Source organism: Perognathus longimembris, chromosome 1 (genome assembly GCF_023159225.1).
Source record: "Perognathus longimembris pacificus isolate PPM17 chromosome 1, ASM2315922v1, whole genome shotgun sequence".
NCBI lineage: Eukaryota > Metazoa > Chordata > Mammalia > Rodentia > Heteromyidae > Perognathus > Perognathus longimembris.
Genome location: NC_063161.1, coordinates 158,558,435 through 158,581,980, shown reverse-complemented (window position 1 = coordinate 158,581,980; position 23,546 = coordinate 158,558,435). Strand labels below are relative to the sequence as shown.

Below are 23,546 nucleotides of genomic sequence, written 5' to 3'. Positions count from 1 at the left end.
CTGGGTTGCCTTGGGTTTTTCCTGTAGTGCTCCCCTGTGTGGAGCGGGTTCAGCGGAGCTCTGAATGAGAGGTGCTGGGGAGGAAGTAGAGGGGTGTTGGAGCCAGGAACGGGGATGGCCATTGGCAGCCCTCCACTGCACCCACTTTGTCCTGGGCACAGGCTTCTGTGCACGCTCAGCAGAACCAGGAGACTTTCCTGCTTCCTAGCACACATTGGCAACTGCAGCATCCCTGAGATAAGATCCATCTTCTCCCCTCAGTGGAGTTGAGGACTCTGGGTGACCATCCCCCCACCCAGATTGGAGGGCCTCTTCCTGAGCGCTGGGGCTGACCCAGCCCACAGGCCTTTGATGTAGTGCTGCCACTGTGAGCTCTGAGCTGCCATTGCCATTCTCCACGGGGTGATTCACTTTTACAAGCCCTGCTGGCCAGAAAGCCTCAGGTTCTGGTCGTGCGGTGACTTGCTTCCAATGATCAAGGCTGGGAATGTGTCTGTGAACAGCTTCTGTGCTAGGTCTTGGCTTTAAAGAGAGCTGTGGGAGGCCTGGGCAAGACTGGGAGCCATCCGGTGGGAAGCTGGGTGCTGGGATCTGGCTGGCACTTTACCCTGCACTTTGGGAAGGAAGCCACTTCCTGACCTGGAGGACGTGAAGATCCTCCAGGGACAAAAGCCACTCCAGCCCTCCAACCTCCTGGCCACCCTTCCAGGGTTCTTTGCACTCTCCGGCCACTAAATCCACTCACTGAGGGCTAGCATGTGAAGCAGACCCATGTTCAAATCCCTGCCCGCCTTTCTCCTCAGCCCCAGTTTCCTGTCTATGCAGCAAAGGCGGCATCACCTAGGGATCACAATGGCGTGCCTGTGGGCATAGATGCGGTCCTGCGAGCAGACAAGGCTGCAGGGGACTCAGCATTTCACTGGGAACCAAGTGGCTCAATTTCAGACTCTAAATCAATGAAATTCTGGCTTTGTCTAAACGAGCATGACTTTAGGGGTTTCATTCCAGGATTTTGAGGCTCCTTGGGAGCCTCTGGGTGCACTGCTAGTCTGTGCATGGCTGTCACCTAGGGCAGGAGTGTAGGAGGTGTCGCCAGCCCTGGGGTGGGCATCCTCCTTCCCTCTAATACCTACGCACTGCCCAAGTTGCCCCAGAGTGGGAGAAATGGCTGTGCCAGGGAGCTGGTGTTGTTTCAGCCAGAACTGAGGAAGCAGCTCCTGGCCTTGTCAGTGACTCCTGAGTGAATGGACTCCCGGAGGGGGACGGGGGGGGGGGGGGTGGGGTGGGGAATGGAAGAACCGCCTCCAGGCTTCCCTATCCCTTCCTCATCCTCGTTCTCTGACAGAGGGGGCTCATTTTCGGGTATCCTAAGCTGCTGGGACTCTGGCTCCCAACTCCTTTGTCACCCAGGAAATAAGTAAGTGAACTCTGCGTGCACCAACAAATGAAAATGTTTGTCCTGAACTGAGTCCTCATGGTCACTGAGCAAGCCAAACGCAGCAGAGATGGAGGGAGCTGCTCCCTCCTGGGAGCTGCTGGGACCAGCTGCGGCCCCAGCCAGGGAGGCCTTCCTGCTCCTCTCTGGGGCTGAAGGGCTGAATACAAGCCCAGCCAAGCTGAGCCAAGGTGGGCTGTTTGGTTCTGAGAAGGCCTGCTGCCCCCGCCACCCCACCCCGCCCTGGCACTGGTCCTGAGGGACCAAGGCTGCTCTGCTCCAAACAGCCCCACCTACAGGACGAAGGTCAGGCTGGACCTGCATCCTTCGCTCCCCATCCCAGGGTTGAGATGTTCATGGTCCACCCAGTATGGGGATCTACAATGATGATTTTACCACCTCTCAGTTTCTCATTTTGTCTCTGAAAAAAAGATTGGATAAATGATTAATTCTCATCTCCAGGAACCTTTGGAGCTTGTAGCTTTTGGCTTTTTGTTTTTGTGTCTATTTTGGGACATGAACCCAGGATCTGGACCCTGTCCCTTAGCTTTTTGCTCAAGGCTAGTGCCCTACCACTTGACCTACAGCTCCACTTCCTTCTTTCTCGGTAGGTAATTAGAGATGAAATTTTCCTGCCCTGACTGGCTTTGAAAGCATGATCCTCAGATCTCAGCCTCCTCAGAAGCTAGGATTACAGGCCACTGGCACTTGGCCGAAGCCTGTAGTTTTAACCCGGAGATCAATTCCACACAGTAGAGAAAAAGAAGCCCTTCCTTGATGCACACACCAGGGGAACAGTGGACTTTGAGAAGCTCGAGCACCTGCTAGAGCTGCCACCACCTTGTTCCTGGAATTGAAGGGGGGGGGGGGTGAGAAACGCCACTATGTGACCTTGGCCAAGGCTCTTGACATCCTCCCTGTGAGTTGCTTTCCTCCCTGCCAGATGGCAACAAGAATATCCCCACTCAGGGCCTCTTGGGAGTGGGTGTTTAAAGACACTATGATTGGGCTACGTGATAGCTCTAAGGCCAGGGGCTCCTCGTGCCCCCATGAGTTGAGGCAGGGCCTGATGTGGAGTGAGCCTCGCAGGCGGGCAGGGGCTCCCCAGAAGTAACCCACACCCTGCCCATATCAGAAGTTTGCTTGGGGAGACTGGTTTCTAAGTCAGTCCTACAAGACACCCATGCTTTTGGAATTCTCTCTGTTTTTAAGTCTGTGTTAAGTAACAATTGTCCTCTTGATGCTGTTATTATCCCAAAGTGGACTCTTCTCACCAACATTTGGGTGGCAGCAGGTGGCACCTGGGTTGTGCACCGTGACTTTAATGGCACCTTTTCCAGCCTTCTAACCGGCCTGCAAGGTCAGGGCAAGGGTTCCCATTTTACAGATGAGTGAGGTTCTCGGGAAGCCACCTTCCCAGTATCCCACTCAGGGAGGGATCGCCTGCATCAGAGATGTAGGTGGGGTAGCGTGGGGTCACGGGACTGCCCCAGGCCAGGTGTGGAGATCAGCACTGCCCCTTTCTGTTCCCATCCCGTGGTGGGTGCTCCTTCTGACAGGACTGCCATGGTGTCCACGCTTCCTGCCCCAGAGGAAGTCAACTTGTGTCGCTGGAAATAGCTAAGACTCAGACGTGTCTGCTCCAGTCCTCCCAGGTCTCGGCCAGCATCCTCTGCCCTGGTCCCATTTACTGGTTGCCCATTTACATGCAGCCTGTTATGTGAGAAGTATTGGGGGGGGCCTCCGAACCTGGAGCCCAGTCCCCAGTGAACTTACCCACCTGTGTCCTGTAGCCTCATACAGCCTTAGTGCTCTCCCAGAGGCAGTGCGGTCTAACCCGTGCCAGGAACTGCCTGGGCATGGATGGTGCGAACCTAAGACTTACCTGTCTCTAGTGCAGTTGCAGTTGTGCTGGAGAGATGGCCCAAGTAAGTTAGGCTAGAAGTGCAAAATCCACACCAGGGTAGTGTGCAGGGAAAGGACAGTGAACTCTCTCACATCAGCTGTTTTAATCACCTTTAGGATAATGTTCTAGATTAAACTGTGCTAACTAAATATTGCCTGTGTGACTCCCATTAGGTTTCCGCCTGCCAGTAATGACCCAGAGAGCCTGTGGTCTTCTAGAGACCTAGAGGGAGAGGGGAGAAGAGAGCTTCTCATCTGTTCCCTGGGGGTGACTTAACAGCAAACACTATGTTGACCCAAGCAACCAAGATCGAAGCACCCAGCACAGAAAGGTCCTGAGTATGGGTACTGTGGAGAATCACACTAAGCATTCCCGCACACCACCCCACATCTCCCATCCCACAGTGCCCTCTGTGTGTGGGCACTACGTGTAGAATCACACGGAACATTCCCGCACACCACCCCGCATCTCTGATCTCATAGTACCCTCTGGTGTTGGCTGAGTGCAGTTGTCATTAGTGCTGCAAATCCATTCATTGATTCTTCTGTGTGCACTAACAAGCACTTATCTATTTGTGTCCAGTGAGTGCCATGACGGGGCCATGGGCCAGAGCCTAAAATGAGTACTGGAGTCCTTTCTCTGGGCCCTAGATTCAGAAAGCTGGGAAGAAAGAACGATTACAAGCTAAGTACCCACTCGACTTCTGGCGCAGCCTTGCTAAAGTTTGTACTGAGAGAAAAATATAGGACCCAGGGTTAAACTCCCTTCACCTCCAGTCACTTTACCCTCCGCTGCTTCTCCCCGTCTGCCTTGCACATATCAGTGCAGTCAGCCCCTGCCCAGAAGCCAGCCCCTGCCTCATGCATCTGCCAATCCCTCCTCAAGCTACTCTTTTTTTTTTTTTTTTTTGGTCAGTTATGGGACCTGAACTCTGGGCCTGGGTACTGTTCCTGAGCTCTTCAGCTCAAGACTAGTGTTCTACCACTTGAGCCACAGTGCTACTTCCAGTTTTCTGGTGGTTAACTACAGATAAGAGTCTCATGGGCTTTCCTGCCTGGACTGCCTTTGAACCGAAATCCTCAGATCTCATCCTCCTGAGTAGCTAGGATTACAGGTGTAAGCCACCGGCACGCGGCTTCAAGCTGCCCTCGATGCTGCAAATAATAGATTAATTTCACCTGTTTGTATTGATGCACATGGAACCACCTCAAATGTGCTTATTGTGCCTAGCTTCCCTCTCCCCTGTGTAGTGGGTCATGGTGTGTCGGCACAGATGGTTCATTCAGGGGCAGCATAGTACTCCGTTGTATAAGAGTAGTCCATTGTATGCTAGTACTGAGTTGAATGGTAGTACCCTGTTGTATGATAGCACTCTGTGACAGGGTAGTACTCTATTATCCGAAGGTGCCCTGCCTTCCCTGTCCTGCCATCCTTAGGCGCGCCGACAGTGCTGCCCTGAGAACAGCCATGGAAGGAGAGGCCTTCTTGCTCCGACCCTTGCCACTGCTTCCTGCTTCCAGTTTTCTTTCTTTGTTTTCATTTTTTTCAGATCAGGTCATGCTCTACAACCCAGGCTAGCCTTGAACTTGCAATCCTCCTACCTGGGCCTCTTGAGTAGATGGGATCATGGCCTTGCGCCACCATGCCAGGTGAACCAGCTGGCATATGCCACCAGGTATACATGGGTGCCACGGTACCTCACTCTGTTGTAACTCATTGTTGTGTGATGATCAGCGGGGTGGAGCACCAGACCCAGTGTGTACTGGCTGTGTGGATACGGTCTCCTGTAAGGTTCTGTCTCATTCTGGAATGTGTGTTTAATCTTTACCAGCCATGCAAGTGAAAGGAGAGGACGGTTCTGTCACATTCGCTCTCCTTCTGCCGCTGCCCAGAGCCTCACTTGGGCAGTCACTGCTGGCCGCAGCCAGCCCAACACGAAGACAGTTTGTTTTACCTTCATTGTTGAGAGGGAGAAAAAAGATGCACCCAGTATTTCCATCAGCAGTGTCCAGGCTATCCGCACAACCTCTGTAACAAATGGGGCGGATTTTACTCCAGGCAGGTTTTTATACCAGAAGAGCCTTCTGTTTTGTAAGCCTTTAAATATTGCCTTCCCTCTGTTCTAGCCCGGACAGTTTTATGTTAGGTCAGACAGGGGGTCTTTCAGTGTGGACATTGTGAGGGAAAAATGAGGCACCAGGTTGCTTTGCACTCAGCTTGGCTGGGGCTATTTTTAGCTTCTGCCTTATAGTGTTGGCAGTTGTGTCCCAGTAACGGCTGCCGTGGACTGTGCATTTGCCATGTGTCAGGCCCTCGACTCCATGCTTTACACCCGGGGGTCACGGCTCTTGCCTCGGAGCCACCCGAGGAGGAGGGAGGTCTGTCACACCTCCCCTGTATGTGCTGATAGGGAAAGGAGAGGCCCAGAGGTGCAAAGTCAGCTCTCAAGTTAAAGCAGACTGCCCGAGTGCATGGGGCCATGCTCTGCACCGGGCCCACGCAATGCACTTCAGCAGTCCTTCCAAGTGTCCTCAGCCCCGCTCACAGCAGCTGTCCTGTGTCTGGCGTGCAGGCGGGGAAGGCAGGGGAGGCAGGCTGCCCTGAACTGGGGCTCTCTCTCCAGGGCCGCAGCTCTGTGCCCGGTGCTGTAGTGATGAGAACTAGGCAGCCACCGCATTCTCAGAACCTGCGCTGTCACCTCGGAGCTGCTGTCCCACGGTGACCCTGGCGGCAGGGTCCCCGCACGTGATGCTGTGTACAGACTCCACATCTGAGGGTGACATTTAGCCTTGACAGAAAGCACTGCTAAGTTGGGATCCCAGCTGCTGCTGCAAGTGACACTTGAAAGAAGGCCAGTTGATCTGGACATTTGTCAGCAAGAGGCACAGGCTGCCGTTAAGTCAGGCCCAGGGGCGAGTTGAGGATCTAAAGATGACATAGTAGAAGCAGTTGGCTGGTTTTGTATGCTTCTGTTCTGCTTGGGTTTTTCTGTGATCAGGTGGGGTGCACCCTGTGGCTCCCCTCTTTCTAGGTAGAGGACGTGGAGCCCAGAGGTTGCCAAAGAAAATAGGAGAGTGGCTCTTGTTAGAAACACAGAACTGTGATGTCATGTGTGCTTTTCTTCCCCTGGAAGGAATGACTAGCAGATTGGCCCTTGAGGATCTCTGACCTTTTTTGGTGTAAATGCCACACTGAGCAGGAGTGGGTTTTGTTGTAAGCTCTGTTGATGGCCTTTCTCCTCCTGGCTTTCAGACTTACAGGTCTCTATGCATAGATACACACACTTTGGCACTTCCATAGGAAGGAGGGCTTTTGTTTCCTGTGATTAGACATGACTGTGAACAATGTGCCTGTCTGGCAACCCTGGGTAGGGGCAGGAGTGTCAAGGAACTGGGTCTCTCAGTGTTGCTAGAACAACTGGGAAGCCACTCAGCCACTTGGGGAAAATCACATGATTAGATACAGCAAATGTCCATAGAGAACATAAGCATGTGTACGGGGAGACGTAGATATTCATAGCAGCATTGCTAATGAAAGTAAAAAAAGCTGACACCAGTGGTGCACGCTTGTAACCCTAGCTACTCAGGAAACTAATATCTGAAGATCAACATTTAAAGCCAACCCAGGCAGAAAAGTCTGTGAGACTCTTACCTCCAATTAACCAGAGAAAAGCTGGACATGAAAGTGTGGCTCAAGCGGTAGAGCACCAGCTGTGAGTAAAGAAAACCAAGCAAGAGCGCAAGGCCCCGAATTCAAGCCCCTGTACTGACACCTCCCCCTCCAAAAACAAAACAAAAAAATTGCTGGAAACAACCTGTCCACTGACAGGAGAGCCGATAAATGACAGTAGCACTGTGGAATCTGGACTTTCCTAGCACTGGAAGCTACAGCACTGATACACACATTAGCATGGGTAAATAAATGTCAGGCCTGTGATTGAGGGAGCCACAAACGCATGGGCTCTTTGTAATACGCTGCCATCGAGGTCAAGTTCACAGACTCACAACTCACACTACACGTGTGGACATAGACTATGGCAGAAGGGGTCAAGGTATGATTATGGAGGAGCAGAGGGTACATGAAGGCAGCTGACTGTCTAGCTCCAGCTACTCCATCTGGGACAGCTAAGTGGAAACTTCCGCAGTCACATTACCACATGCAGTTGTTGAGTAGGGCAGTAACGCAGGGTGCTGTCATTGCAGAAACATAGTCCTGGACAGATTAGAGTCATCCTCTGTAGCTTGCGTACGTGCACGTATGAAGTCTTTCCACTTTTTGTCTTAATTTTAGTAGAAAATCTTTTTCTTAAAGAATATTTGTAAATTCTATTTTGTAATTTCCTGAAAGTTGGAAAATATTTGGGGTGTTACTAAGAGATGTCTGTAAGAGGAAGAGGGCTTTGGCTCCGCCCTCTGCTCCAGTGATGGACATGTGCATGGGAGGGGCAGGGCAAGCCAGGTTTGTATGTGTCTGGAGCTCTTGGCAAGATTACCCTAAAAGCAGTGTTTGTGAACATGTTGTCTGGCGCCAACCCACTGCCCCTGGTCAGATTAGTGCTCAGATTAGTTGAAGAGACCTTGAACATCACCTGAGGCCCTAGCTGCAGGCCCCATTGTCTCAGAGAAAAGCAAACAGCCTGCACTCGCCCTACTCCTGCTGGACTCAGTTTCCAGTTGAGAAGGTTGCTTGTCAGCACAAGTTTTGTCCACTTGACTCGTCAGCAGGCACTAGAGCTGGCTGCTTTGTGCTGTTGAGCCTCCTGTGGAAAGCTGTGTGGGTAGGCCTGCCCAGGGCCCACAGAGCCCCTCAGCAGACCATGCTCAGTGCTCCACAGCAGAGCAGAGGTGCATGAGACTGCGGAAGTCCCCCTGGCTTCCGGTACCTGCTGCCCGCAGCTGGTCCCAGGGTCACAGTCGGGTCAGCCCTGCCTGCCCTGGCCCAATTGCCCTGGCTCCACTGCGGTCATGATGGTGGGTCATGTGACCAGTTTCTGAGCCCTACATCTTCCTCCACACAACTCCAGGCAGCCGGCCCAGGCAAAGATGGGAAGTCAGCTTACCCGCCTGTCCCTATAAAGATATTTTTTTTTTTTTTTAAATTTTTTTATTTTTTTTTATTAATTGGACATAAATTTTTTTACAAGGTGTTGTGCAAAGAGGGTGCAGTTACATAGTAGGGCAGTGTGTATATTTCTTATGATATCTTACAACCTGTTTTTCTATCCCTTGTCTAGGTCAGGTTGACATATATGCAATATACAATGTATCAAGCACATATACAGTATTCACAGACTTGGTCTCTACTGTCTCTCCGTCTCCCTTTGTTAACAGTCATATATCAGGGAGATCATGCCCCTTTGTTTTCTGTGTTCTAGGCTTGTCTCACTCAGCATTATTTGTTCGAGTTCCGACCATTTCCCTGCAAATAACAATATTTCACCATTCCTAATCGCTATGTAGTATTCCATTGTGTATAAGTACCATATTTTTTGGATCCATTCGTCTGTGGAGGGGCATCTGGGTTGTTTCCATATTTTGGCTATTGTGAATTGTGCCGCGATAAACATGGTAGTACAAATGCCTTTTTGATATCTTGGATTTTGCTGTTTAGGATAGATGCCTAGGAGTGGTATGGCTGGGTCATAGGGTAGGTCTATATTGAGCTTTTTGAGAAACCTCCATACTGTTCTCCAGAGTGGTTGTACTAATTTGCACTCCCACCAACAATGGAGAAGGGTTCCTCTTTCCCCACAGCCCCTCCAGCATTTGTTGTTTCCTGAGTTCAGAGTATAGGCCATTCTAACTGGGGTGAGGTGGTATCTCAGGGTTGTTTTTATTTGCATTTCCTTTACTAGCAGGGATGTTGAGCATTTCCTCATATGTTTCTTTGCCATTTTTATATCTTCTCTTGTGAAGTCTCTCTTTAGCTCTTTTGCCCATTTCCTAATAGGTTTATTGGGCTTGGAGGGGCTTAGTTTTTTGAGTTCTCTGTAGATGACCGATATCAGGCCTTTGTCTGTTGCTGTGCTGGTAAATATCCTTTCCCATATCGTTGGCTGTCTTTCTATTTTGGTGGCTATGTCCTTAGCTGTGCAGAAACTTTTTAATTTGTAGAAGTCCCATTTGTCGAGTCTTTCTCCTATTTGTTGTGCCCCTGGGACTCTATTCAGGAAGTTCCTTCCTGTGCCTATAAGTTCTAGTGTCTTTCCTACTCTGTCCTTCAGTAGTTTCAAGGATTCAGGTCTGATGTTGAGGTCCTTGATCCATTTTGAGTTGATCTTGGTGCATGGTGATAGGCTTGGGTCTACTTTGAGTTTTCTGCATATGGCTGCCCAGTTCTCCCAGCACCAGTAGTTGAAGAGGCTATGTTTATTCCATTGTATATCTTTAGCTCCTTTGTCGAATATCACTTGGCTGTAAGAGTGCGGTTTTATTTCTGGGTCTTCAGTTCTAATCCATTGGTCTTCCGATCTGTTTTTATACCAATACCATGCTGTTTTTGTTATGATGGCCTTGTAGTAGATCTTGAAGTCAGGTATTGTGATACCTCCTGCATTGCTTTTTTTGCCTAGAATTGCTTTGGCTATTCTAGGTTTTTTGCTGTTCCATATGAATTTATGGATTGGTTTCTCTATTTCAGTGAAGAATGTGGCTGGGATTTTGATAGGTATTGCATTGAATTTGTATAACAATTTGGGCAATATGGCCATTTTCACTATATTGATTCTGCCTACCCATGAGCATGGGAGGTCTTTCCATCTCCTTGTGTCTTCTTTGATTTCCCTTATTAGATTTTTGTAGTTTTCATTGAATAGGTCCGTCACGTCCTTGGTTAAGTTGATCCCTAGGTACTTTATTCTTTTTTTGGCTACTGTAAATGGAATTGTTTCCATAATTTCCTTTTCTGTTTGTCTATTGCTGGTGTACAGAAAAGCTGCTGACTTTTGTGGGTTGATTTTATATCCTGCTACTTTGCCAAATTGGTTTATTAGGTGTAGGAGTTTGGGTACTGAGGTTTTTGGGTCCTTCAGATACAAGATCATGTCGTCTGCGAATAGGGATAACTTGATTTCTTCCTTGCCGATGTGGATCCCTTTGATGTCCTCCTCTTGCCTTATTGCTATGGCTAGGGATTCCAGCACTATGTTGAACAGAAGTGGGGAGAGTGGGCATCCTTGTCTTGTTCCTGATTTTAGGGGGAATGACTTAAGTTTCTCTCCATTTAATATGATATTAGCAGTTGGTCTGTTGTATATGGCTTTTATTGTTTTGAGGAATGTTCCATCTATTCCTGTTCTCTCCAAAGCTTTTAATAGGTATGGATGTTGTATTTTGTCAAAGGCTTTTTGGGCATCGACTGAGATAACAATGTGATTCTTGATTTTAGCTCTGTTTATGTGGTGAATTACGTTGATTGATTTACGGATGTTGAACCATCCTTGTGACTGAGGGATGAAGCCTACTTGGTCATGATGTATGATATTCTTGATCACTTTCTGGATCCTATTAGCTAATATTTTATTGAGGAGCTTTGCATCTGTGTTCATTAGTGATATTGGTCTGTAGTTCTCTTTTTTTGTTGGGTCTTTGCCTGGTTTGGGAATTAGTATGATATTAGCTTCGTAGAATGAGTTTGGAATTTCTCCCTCCATTTCTATTTCGCGGAAGAGTTTGAGGAGTATTGGAATTAGCTCCTCACTAAAGGTTTTGTAGAATTCATTGGTGAATCCATCTGGGCCTGGGCTTTTCTTAGTAGGGAGGTTCTTGATTACCTCCTGTATCTCACCGTAAGTTATTGGTTTATTTAGCTGATTTATTTCTTCTTGGTTCAGTTTGGGCAGTTTGTACTTCTCTAAGAATTGATCCATTTCTGTAGAATTATTGTTTTTTGCTGAGTAGAGGTTTTGGAAATAGCTCCTTATGATTGTTTGAATATCGTGTGTACTTGTTGTAATTTTTCCTGTGGAGTCCCTGATTTTACGAATATGAGTCTCTTCTCTTCTTTTTTTTGTAAGTCTTGCAAGGGGTCTGTCAATTTTGTTTATTTTCTCAAAGAACCAGCTTTTAGTCTTGTTTATTTGTTGAATGGTCTTTCTATTTTCAATCAGTTTTATCTCTTCTTTAATCTTTGTGATCTCTCCTCTCCTAGTCGTTTTAGATTCTGTCATTTCTTGTTTCTCCAGTTGTTTTAGTTTCATCGTGAGGGTATTCACCTGCTCTGCTTCCATTCTTTTAATGTGGGTGCTGAGTGCAATGATCTTGCCCCTCAGAACTGCCTTAGCTGTGTCCCATAGGTTTCTTTGTGATGTGTTTTCTTTGTCATTGTGGCTTATGAATTCGTTGATTTCATCTTTAATTTGATCTGTGGCCCAAGTGTTGGATAGCAGCGTGGGGTTTAGCCTCCAAGAGTGTGTATAGGCTCTGTGGTATCCTTTGTTGTTGAGGGTTACCTTTAATCCACTGTGGTCAGATATAATACATGGGATGACGTCAATACTTTTGTATTTGCTGAGGTTCTTTGTGTGGGCTATGACGTGGTCTATTTTGGAATATGATCCATGGGCTGCTGAAAAGAAGGTGTATTGGGTCTCTGTGGGGTGAAAGGTTCTATATAGGTCTGTTAGATCCATTTGGGAAATGGTGTTATTTAGGTCCTCAGCTCCCTTACTAATCCTCTGAGTGTTGGATCTGTCTCTTGGAGAGAGAGGAGTATTAAAGTCTCCCACTATGATTGTGTTTGCGTCTATCTTGCTCTGTAATTCTTTGAGAATTTGCTTGACATATGTCGGGCCTCTTTTGTTTGGTGAGTATACATTTATCACCGTGATTTCTTGATTCTGGATTTTTCCTTGTATTAATATGTAGTGTCCTTCTTTGTCTTTTTGAGTGGATTTTAAAGAGAAGTCAAGCTTGTCTGAGATCAGGATGGCTACACCTGCCGTTTTGGTGGATGCATTTGCTTGGTAGATCTTGCTCCATCCTTTCACTCGAAGCCTGTTTTTGTCCCTTGCTGTAAGGTGGGTCTCTTGTAGACAGCAGATGTCAACTTTTTGTTTGCGAATCCATTCTGCCAGTCTGCTCCTCTTTATCGGGGAGTTTAAACCATTTATATTTAAAGAGATCAAGGATAAGGGTGTTTTTTCTCCTTCCATTTTCTTGGTGGGCTGTTTTTTCTTCTTTTTTTTTTTCTTCTTGTCTTTAGTGAGCTTGTGTTTCTGCTGGGCTTTGGCTATTGAAGTTTCTTTCTGATTCTGTCTGTGTGTCTTTTACGATCTCTGTTGGGTGGGGTTCCCCTCTTAATATTCGCTGTAGGGCTGGTTTTTTATTCACATACTCCTTTAGCTCCTCTTTGGTGTGGAAAGATCTGGTTCTCCCTTCGAATGTGAACTCCAATTTCGCTGGATATTTGATCCGAGGTTGTAAATTGTTATTCTGGAGTACTTGGATGGTGTTCTTCCACTCGCTTCGAGCTTGGTAAGTTTGTGTGGATAAGTCGGATGTTATTCGAATCCTCTTCCCATTGAAAAAAGTTTCCTTCTTCGCTTTGGCTGAATTCAGAATTTGCTCTTTAATCTTGAGGTCTGAAGTCTTGAATATTATGTGCCTTGGGGTGGCTTTCCTGGGGTCTGGCCTGCCAGGTGTCCTATAGGCTTCGGTTACCTGGATGGGGTCCCCTGTGAGATTGGGGAAGTTTTCTGCAATAACTTTATTGAGAACATGATTAAGCCCTCTGCTCTGGTATTCGGCTCCTTCTTCTATTCCAATTATGCGCAGATTATATCTCTTGTCTTTGTCCATTAGTTCCTGGATTAGTCTTCCCTGAAGCTTCACCTTTTCTTGGAGTGTGGTCATTTTCTGGTTGTTGTCAGCTGCTTCATCGTCCAGGCGAGAGATTCTGGATTCTATATGGTCTACTCTTTGTGTCATGGTTTCAATTGCGGAGTTTATGGATGTCAGAGAGCTATTTATGGTTGTCATATCAGCTCTGATCGTGGAGATTTCTTCCTTTAAAGAGTTGTATTTTAAATCTATTTTTTCATGCATTTCAATTCTTAGGATGTGGAGATTTTCTTTAAAGGCAGCTTGCATTGTATCCATTTTTGCTTCCATTTCTTTAAAGCAGGTTTGCATTGTATCCAGTTTTGCTTCCATTTCTTTCTTGGCTTCCTGGGTGTCCTTCCAGATTTCCGCTCTAAATTCCTGGAATTGTTTTCTGATTTCATTTCTGACGCTTTCGATCATTCCTGTTAACATGGCCTCATTTGCTTTTTTAGTCTCCATCTCCTCTTCAGTCGTGCTGCTTTTTGGAGCTGGCGAGTTGGCTTGCCCTTTGATGAACTGAGTTATGTTTCTTTGTGATTTGCGCATCTGGAGATCTGGATGGCTTCTCAGGTTTGGTTCTTCCCTCTCTCCTGTGTAGGCGTGTCTACGGGCAGCAGGTGCTGTCGCTGTGTCCCCGCCCACCAGTGCAGGGTACGCCTACCAGAGCAGGCGCTGTCGCCGGGGGCCCCGCCCTCCTGTGCGCTGTGCGTTCAGTGCAACAGGCACTTCGGCGGGATATGCCTCCCAGAGCAAGTCCTGGGTTGTTGGGTTGTGCTTGCGCCCTCCCACGAGTCCGTTGTGTGTGGGGGGGGTACGTGTGGGGCCCAGTGGGATCGACTGTCCGGGTGTGGCTTGGCACCTTCAGACCTCACCTCCGCTGTTAGGAGGGGGGACGTGATCAGGCTCAAGTGACCCTGCTGGGCTGGTATTGCCCACCAGCGCCTGTGGTTTTAGTTGTAAGAGTCTGCGAGGTCCAGGCGCCTCGGGTGGGGTTTGCACAACCGGCCGTCTCCTGGCCCCTGTTGGGAAGGGGGCGGGGCCGGTTCTGCCAGTTCAGGAACCTGTGGGGTGTTGGTGCTGCTGAGCCCTTCCCCTGCTAAACTGACTTCCCAGCGCCTGATGGGGGTTTCCCCGCCTGATTTGTGGGTTCTTTGTTCCCTCAGGGGTGGGGGAGGGGGGAGGGAGGGCACTCACTTTTGCTGCTTTGTGTGTGTGTCCCGCGCCGCCGTTGGCCCTCCAGGGGTTGGCTAAGTGTCGTGGTGGCTTCCCTGGTTCCCGATTTCTGCCGCGCTGGGTTCCCTTGTCCAAGCCCGGTGTGGACCCGAACTTCTCGTCGCTGCCGGTGTGTCTTGGTCCGCACCCTGCCTTGTGTCCGAGGGGTCTCCCCCTATATGACTTCTGCGCTCCTGGCAGCCTGTCTGCCGATCGCCGGGTTCCCCTTTCCCAGCCTGACCCTGTTTGTGCCAGGGTCGGCTGGTGGGGGGAGGGTGCCCCGGTGAATCTCCGGCTCCGTGTAGGTTTTCGGTTCTTCTTTTTTGCTCCTTTTTGTTTTCCTGCGTTTCTCCACTGCTTCTGGCTGCTGGTTTTGCTGGGTTCTTGATGGGGTGTTGGGTGTTGGGGTTCCCAGCTCACTATGTCGTTGGAGCGAGTCGGGGTGTCTCCCTACTCCATCGGCGCCATCTTTCTTCCCCCCTATAAAGATATTTGACGGCTACAGCAAGCCCAAGAAACCATGCCTCCTGCCCCAGCCTCCCCATTTGAGTCTGCTTCTTTCCCAGCCTTCAGTCTTGCTTGTACAGATTAGCAAATCTCTTAACATCCCCTCGGGCTTGGGATCCTGCCCAGGAGGGTGTGCTGGGCCTTTCAGGCTCTTGTGAGGTTAGCATCAGAAGGGGTGAGGTACAGCGTGGTAAGAGCAATGCAGAGGAGCAGGCTGTCCCCAGCAGGAAGCAGATGAACAGGTGCACTGGCTCCAGGAGAGCAGGAAAGGAGAGAGCATTTATAAGACTTTGTCTAATCAGGAGAGTGAGCAAGATTGTAGGCAGCTAGAAAGTAAGCATTCAGAGTTTGACCAGCCTTGCTACCCACCCAAACCATATAGTTAGGTCAGCTTCCTGTACTGGGCCAGCCACGTGACAGACACGACAGCAATTTCACATTGCTTCTTGATTTAGGTTGGCATTACATCCTGATCAACCCACTGAAAGCTAGAAACACACGTCAAGGGGCATTTAACATACTAACCCAGAATAATACAGCTTAGCCAGTCTGCATCAAACGTGCTAAGAGCAGTTAGCCTAGCCTCCAGCTGGACACAGTCACCCAGTATACATAAGGAGGCAGAACGTATGTCTGTCGCTTGTGGCCTTCCTTCACAATCACAGTGCTGATCAGAAGCCGGCCACTGCTGCCCAAAATGACTCCTGAAGTGGATGGCGGGTACAGGAAGAGGTGGGAACTGAAGAGCCGCCTCCCCTGCGTGCCCTGCCCACAGGCCCTACATCACTTCAACCACTTCAGTCCTTGTCTTCACAAGTCAAGCAAGTGGCCATGTAGAGGGGCACGTGCTGGTGGTTTAGCCCCAGCAGTCTGCAGCACAAGTGATGAGGTTGTTGGGGTGATTTGAAGTATAAGCTGCAATGGTCCCTGTGGGGACAGCACAGGGCAAGGGAGTGGCGGAGGTAGAGAAGCCGGGGGGAGGAGGAGGAGAAGCAGCGGTAGTGGGGTGGGGGTGGGGACTGTGGGCTGGAAGACTTTGCCTGTTGACCTGGTCTGAATCCCAGGATGGCTGCCGCTGTTAGGGCTATTCCTGCACCCTGCCCACCTACCCTGGGAGCTAGGCCAGGTGAGGCTCAGGTGCACCGCTTCCTTTGTGTTGGCTTCCACCTGCCTCTGGGGACTAAGAAGGGCTGCGGCAGCTCTGGCCAGCACCCAGCTCTCAGCACTCAGCTGTGCAGGAGTCAGGTGCTGTGTTGTTTATTTCTAGTTAGAGGGCAGAGAAGATCTCATCGCCACACTCCCACTCCTGCTTGCCATGTTCTCTCATCTGTGCCGTCCCCCGGTCGCCCTCCCTGCCCCACTTTCCCCTTCCCGAACAGTTCCAACAGGTTTTTCATTGTTCTGTTCTCAGGGTTGCAAAACGTGTATGTGGACAGTATCCAGCCTCCTCCATGTCCTCTCTCACCAGCACCCCTGCCGGTCTGTCTCTCCATGCTCCCTGCCCTGTTCATCATCAACAGCTCGCAGTGAGGTTCTTTAGGCTGTTTTCACATATGCTTGGAAACTATTACAAAATGATTCACCCTCTGTCCCCCCCTTCCTCCTTCTAAGTGGGGCTTTAGTTATAATTATGTGTAGGATATGTGTGTGTGTGTGTGTGTACATGTTCATAAAAAAGTATGTCTGTTAGATCCAGCTTCCGTATATGACCAAAAACGTACAATATTTGACTTTTGGAGCTTGAGCTTGGCATGTGTCACTTAGTATGATGTCTTTGAATTGCATTCACTTTTCTGCAGATGACTGTATTTTTCTTTATGAATGTATAATATTCATATATACATAATGGGATGTGTGTATGTGTGCCATAGGTTTTTATCCACTCATCTGTTTTGGGGCACCTTGGCTGATTCCAGTCTGGCTCTTATGACTAGGGCTTTAATAAGCATATGCAGTGTCTTTCTGGTATGGTGACTTATCTCCTTTGGATATATGTGCCCTGTGGTGGGGTCATAGCAAGGTCTGTTTTCAGTCTTTTGAGGAACCTTCATGCTGTACTAGTTTACATCCCTATCAGCACTGAACAAAGTACCTTTTTCTGGAGGGGATTTTTTTTTTTTAAGCACTAAATTGCTGGAAATTAGATAAGGAGCTGCTTTTTTTTTTTTGCCAGTCCTGGGGCATGAACTCAGGGCCTGGGAACTGTCCCTGGCTTCTTTTGCTCAAGGCTAGCACTCTACCACTTGAGCCACAGCGCCACTTCTGGCCATTTTCTATATATATGTGGTGCTGGGGAATTGAACCAGGGCTTCGTGTATAGGAGGCGAGCACTCTTGCCACTAGGCCACATTCCCAGCCCCAGTCTATTCCTTTCATGTACATGTCTTTTAGCTGGTGCCGTATTATCCTGATTGATGTGCCTTTCTGTAGTGGTTAGTTTTTGTGCTTACATATTTATTTATGATGCCAGAATTTCAACTCAGGGTCTTGCACTTACTAAGCAGGTGCTCTACCGCTTGGGTCTTGCCTTTGGCCCTTTTTTGCTTTAGTTATTTTTCAGGTAGACTCTTGATAATTTTGCCTGGGCCAATCTCAGATTGCAGTCTTCCTAATTTGAACCTCCATAGCTGGAATTACAGACATGTGCCACTACACCTAGCGTGTTTGTTGAGATGCGGTCTCATGAGCTAGGCTGGCCTAGAGCCGTGGATGGTGGAGTAGTAGGAGCCCCCACACCTGGCTGCTAGTGGTTTATTTGTAAATATCAGTCCTCTGGTTTTGTTCTTCTTCGAGATTTTTGGGGCTGTACTGGCTCTCTTGTGCTTCCATACTAGATTTAAGATTAGGGTGTCAACTGCTATGTTCTCAGAATTGTGCATTGTTAGTGGGGCAGATTGTCGTCTTAACAACGCCCAATGTTCTGGTCTGTGATCAGAAACCATCTTTCTTTCCATTCACCTACAAGGTCTAATTTCAGCCATGTTTTCCATGTGTAAGTTTTACATTTCTTTTTAAGTTTATGCCCAAGTATTTTTTCATAATATAATTGCCATTATTTGCTTATTTCTTAGTTTATGAAAACATCCTTAACTTGTCAACATAGCAAATAAATTTCAACCCTGATTGCTCTGCAAAAGAACAGAAGATAATCTGCTTGGCAATTAACGTTTTTATAGTTAAATTGCATACAGGCAACCTGGTAAATGTGGAAAAAACAACCCACTAACTGAACTACAGGTATTAAATACTGAAAAAAATTAGCAGTTTATTATAACTTATTTAACACTCTAGGAAGTTCACAGCCATCAGCAGTTCCAGTGCAATTTCAGGTGCATTGGGAGTTTGGGAATCTCGATGGAGCTGTTAGTGTAGCGAACCTTGTGGGTGAAATACGTGCACACTTTTGATAGCACATGGGAGGAGATCTCTCTAAAATTGGCCTCATTGGTTTCATTCTCAGCAAACGGACCTGGGCCACTCCATGTGGCTATTATTGTTCCTGAGGTTCGTGCATGCTCTCTTTTTACAGTAAATTTCATGACCATCAAAAGATACTAACGTGACATACATGGCACCAGGGCCTTCCCAGACACCGTAGGTTTTCTCTTCTCCCTCCATTATGTTCTTATACAATTGTGCTTTGGTTCCACAGGAACCTTACTTTCTTGCCAGTCCCGCTGCTAATGCAGCAGTCTTCCCTGGCATACCGCCGCAGCCCCGTCACCAGGGCCACCCCACCCCAGCTGCTCACCTTGGCGAATTCCAGAACAAGTGGAAGGAATTGCTTCTGTTGGGTCACCAGCACTTCACAAGGATTTATTAGAATTGTATTTTAAAGTATGTGTTACTGCTGTGCAGAAAATACAATTGGTTCTTGCGTCTGGATCTGCCATCCTGTATGGTCTTGCTGAATTTATGAGTTTTATTGTTGGTTTTGGGGTGCTGGGGACGGACCTCACATACACTGGGCAAGTGATTTACCACTGAGCTAATCTCCCAGCCAGTGCTGATCGTTTTTAGAGGATTGTTTGAGATGCTCCGCCTACAACACATGTCATCTACAAACAGAGATAATTTTACATCTTGCTTTCCAGTCTAGAGGCAGATGCCATGTATTCTTACCTGGCTGCCCTGTAAGAACCCCACTGCCATATCAAACAAGAGTCTTCATTTGGTCCTCACCACTAGGGAAGTCACTGCCTTGGCCATGGCCTTGGCCTTGGCCTGGAGTGTGTTTGGAACCCCTGCTGTGGTTCTGGCTCTGCTGCTGGCTCTGGGGCCAGGCCTGCAGCACTTGTTGTAGGTTCCTATACCTAAGAGTGAGAAGGCTGATTCAAAAGGGACTTTACTCCTCACATCCCATGCCTCTGCAATTCTGCTTGAATTCCTTCCTACTTAGAAAGTCTTCCCCTCTTTTCCCTTCTCTTCCCTTCTCCTCCTGTCTCCTCCCCTCCTTTTTCCTTCCCCTCCTTTCCCCTCTGATTGGATCATCATAGGAATTTTGAAAAGGATACTTGGGCATTATTTTCCAGATCCTTTTCCATACCCATTTTGACTTTTTTTTAATGGCCACAGTTCTAAACAACCGAACCTGCATGGAGCTGCCGAGCAGTAGAGCCGGTGGGCAGGGATGTTTCCGTGTGTCTGCACTGCCTTCCCTTTGAGCCCCTGAACAAGCAGGGCCGGAGGTCAGATGGAGGATGCTGTCAGGTCCACCACAGAAGCCATGGCTCTTCCGGCTCTGCCTCTAACCATCCACACTCTGTGTTTTCAGACTCGCAGCGTTCGCACCTCTCCTCCTTCACCATGAAGCTGATGGACAAATTCCACTCACCCAAAATCAAGAGAACTCCGTCCAAGAAGGGAAAGCCCACCGAGGGGTCCGTGAAGATTCCAGAGAAGCCTGGCAACAAAGTAAGCTAGCTGCCCCTCTAGGTGTGCTTCTGGCTCCGGCCTGTGTCCAGCAAGGCGCCCGGCACCGGCTCCGTCAGGGCACTCCCTGGGCCATCGGTGGCCCTGTGGGATGGGGAGTGACCGTCCTGATGGTGGCTGGGACAGTTCTCCTTTCCTGGCTGTGGCGCCATCTGGGCACTGTGTTTACACCCAGGTGCCGTGTGCCACCCTAGAAGGCCCCACGTTGCCCCGCGAGACACACACACACACACACACACACACACACACACACGCACACACACACGCACACCGCAGACAACCTGAGCACCCAGCCCTCTGCTTCAGGGCCCATGCTCTGAAATGCAAACCCCTGGAGACCCAGCCAAAGATACGTGAACCCTAGTAACCTCAGCAGGGCCAGCTGAGCCAGATGTGCTGAACAGCTGTTGATTTTCATCAACCCCTCCCTTCCACCTACACCGGCCATTTCAAGCTCTGTAGGAATCCAGGTTTCCTCTCTTCCAGGAGGCAAGAGACAGATTTCTACCAGAGGGCTACCCTATCCCCTTGGATCTGGAGCAGCAGACAGTAGAATTTATGTCCACCAGTGCTGTGGCTTCCAGATCTCAGAGGCAGAAGGTCAGTGCGACATGGAGAATGATGGGGTTTGCCTTGCCCTCCCCTGCAGGCTCCTGGCCCGTGGTTTGGGGTGGAAAGCACCTCCTGCACTCACTGCGGTCTTCACTGGGTGGTGATGGGGGCCCAGGCTGCTCAGGAGCGCCCTCGTCTGCAGAGGGTGCTCGGTACATGTGGCAGCAGCTTGGGGCTCCTGTCAGGGGTGGGTTTGGTGTGCCTTTGGGTCCAGGGGGTCCTGGGGTGGGCGAGTCTCACCCTGGCAGCAGCTGTTCTTTCCTGACTTGCCAAGATGATGTGAGTAGTTTAGATGGGAAGGTTCTAAGCCACCCCTGCTCTCTTAGCCATCTGCAAACCTTGGGGGATACAGGGGCAAGGAGCCAGGGCCCCATGCCCCCCACACCGATGGGGCCTTCTCCTGGTCTCATGCTGAGCACTTCACATGTCCTCCTCCTTGGTAATCACTGCAGTGATTACAGTGGAAACCTGTCCTGCTGAAAAGGAAGCTGAGCTGTAGAGACATTCAGCACATGCAAAAGGAGTGGAGGCAAGATTCAAATACAGGCCATCCAAAGTCATGACGGTCAACTCCCTTTTTCGGCACTGCTAGGGATCAAAACCAGGACCTTGTGCATACCTTGCAAGTACTGTACCACTGAGTGACATTCTCAACCCTGTGTTTTTTAGACAAGGCCTCAATGTTTAGCCCAGGCTGGCTTTGAATTTGCAATCCTCCTGCCTCTACCTCCTGACTGCTAGATTACACGCATATATCACCATTCTCACCTGCTACATTTCTTCTTTAAGAAAGCAAGCCAAGCCGGGACTGCTGGCTTACGCCTATAATTCTAGCTGCTCAAGAGGCTGAGATCTAAGAATCATGGTTAAAAGCTAGCCCAGAAAGAAAAGTCCATAAGACTCTTACCTCCAGTTAACCACCTAAAAGCCAGAAGTGGAGCTGTGGCTCAGGTGATAGAACACTAACATTAAACACAAAAGCCAAGGGACAATGCCCTTAAAAAGTAGAGAAAATAGCCAGGCACTGGTGGCTCACAACTATAATCCTACCTAGTCAGGAGGCTAGGATCTGAGAATCATGGTTCAAAGCCAGCCCTGGCAGACAAATCCTTGAGACTGTTGTCTCAAATGGTACAGTGTAAACAAAACTGAGCTAGAATAAGTCCCTGAGCTCAAGCTCCAGTACCAGCACCCACACGCGCGCGCGCATACACACACACACACACACACACACACACACACACACACACACACACACACACACACACATATAGAGAAAATAAAGGTTTTAAGTTCAAAAGTCTTTGGTTGAATGATAGTTTTGGGGGCTGGAGGAATGGTTCACCTGGCAGAGAACTTGGCCTAGCAAGTGCAAGTCCCCGGATTCAAGCTTAGTACCGCCTCCTACACATACCAAAAAACAAGATTGCTGCCTGTGTTAGCAGAAGGGACCTGAAGGCCAGAAAGGATTGTTTCCTGCTTCCCAGTGACCTAATTCCAGGTGGAAGAAGCAGCAAGTTCTATGCCATGGTGCTGTGATGCTTCGCAGACCATCAAGCTGAGCTCCCCCAGGCAGGCACTTCAAGCTGGCAAGCTTTGTTAAGCCGTTCAGCCACTTCTCTGCATGTGGTCCTGGGGCTTAAATTCAGGGCCTGGGCACTGTCCATTAGCTTTTTTTTTGTTCAAGGGTGGCACTCTACCACTTGAGCCACAGCTCCACTTCTGGCCTTTTGGTGGTTAATTGGAGATAAGAGTCTCACAGGCAGTCCTTGCTGCCTGGATTAGCTTCATACTGCAATTTTAAGATCTCATCCTCCTGAGTAGCTTGGACTACAGGCGGGAGCCACTGGTGCCTGGCTTTCAGTCCTTGAATTCTTTTCTTCATGGTCAATGATGTTTTTATGAAAGGAAACTGTGGACCAACATAGATGCAAAACTCCTGAACAAAATTACAATAAATACAATTCAATAATACATAAAAATATTGTATATAAAGATTATGCAGAATTAATTCCTGATATGCAAAACCTTTACATTGGCAATAAAACACATAACATTCCATATTAACAGAATGAAAATTATGAAGTACAACATCTTTTTGTGAACATATGTCAGTAGTACAAGAAGGGAGTTCATTACGGCACGTTCACATATGTATACAGTTTATTCGAACAAACGACTCCTTTGTCACGTCACTCTCTCCCACCCACCCCCATCCCATGAGCTTCTATCACTCCTTAATTTTTTTTTTCTTTCTGTGCCAGTCCTAGGGCTTGAACTCAGAGCCTGGGGCCCTGTCCCTTAGCTTCTTTTGCTCAAGGCTAGTGCTCTACCACCTGAGACACAGAGCCATTCTGGCTTTTTCTGAGTAGTTTATTGGAGATGAGCTTCTCACAGACTTTCCTGCCCAGGCTGGCTTCAAACCACAATGCATTTAGCCTCCTGAATAGCTAGGATTACAGGCATGAGCCACCAATTACCCCCAGAGAGACACCGGAAGAGCCTTTTTTTGTGGGGGAGGTGTTAATCATGGGGCTTGAACCCTGGGCCTGGGCACTGTCCCTGAGCTCTTCAGCTCAAGGCTAGCACTCTGCCACTTGAGCCACAGCGCTACTTCCGGGGTGGTTAATTGGAGATGAGAGTCTTATGGACTTTCCTGCCCGGGCTGGCTTTGAACCATGATCCTCAGATCTCGGCCTCCTGAGTAGCAAGGATTACAGACGTGAGCCACCGCACCCAGCTGGAGGAAACTTTAATGAGAAAATAGCCCCTCGCTTACTGGGTTGTCTACAAACCCCAGGGAGATTTGGCAGTGGGGAGCAGGTTTTTAGTCCTCTCCATCAGGGTGTGAAGCCAGCACGATACTGAGCATCTAGTGGTCGGGGCCAAAGCTGCTGGCAGGTGTCCTGCACGCAGGCATCCCGGGGGCTGCGCCGCTGGCCCCACCCGGCCCTTAGCTGTTATCCAGGGTTGCATTACTGTGCTGTGTGCCAGTCACTGGCATAGGACAGAGTGACCACAAAGCTGCTGCTTTGTGGACGTCCCCAGACAGTGCTGGAGGGGTAGGGAGCCTGCTGCAGGTCAGGGGTGAGAGGGACTGTCCGCTTGCCGACGTGCTGTT

At 48.9% G+C, this 23,546-nt stretch overlaps 1 protein-coding gene, 1 long non-coding RNA gene and 1 pseudogene across 2 annotated transcripts in view; 2 read left to right on the top strand and 1 right to left on the bottom strand.

Annotated features, from left to right (window-relative positions):
- The window catches only part of Rapgef1 (Rap guanine nucleotide exchange factor 1), a 94,316-nt gene that overhangs the window by 24,200 nt on the left and 46,570 nt on the right, over window positions 1–23,546 (top strand). The window contains exons 2-3 of the mRNA XM_048345267.1: window positions 19,656–19,795; window positions 20,300–20,413. Of these exons, the coding sequence (XP_048201224.1) occupies window positions 19,656–19,795; window positions 20,300–20,413 (254 nt within the window). The remainder of the gene's footprint in view (window positions 1–19,655; window positions 19,796–20,299; window positions 20,414–23,546) is intronic.
- Window positions 23–17,926, top strand: LOC125350588. Its single transcript, XR_007210772.1, has 3 exons — window positions 23–36; window positions 438–443; window positions 17,600–17,926. It is a non-coding gene; the product is annotated as an uncharacterized LOC125350588 (long non-coding RNA).
- On the bottom strand, window positions 18,161–18,499 carry LOC125350579 (annotated as a pseudogene).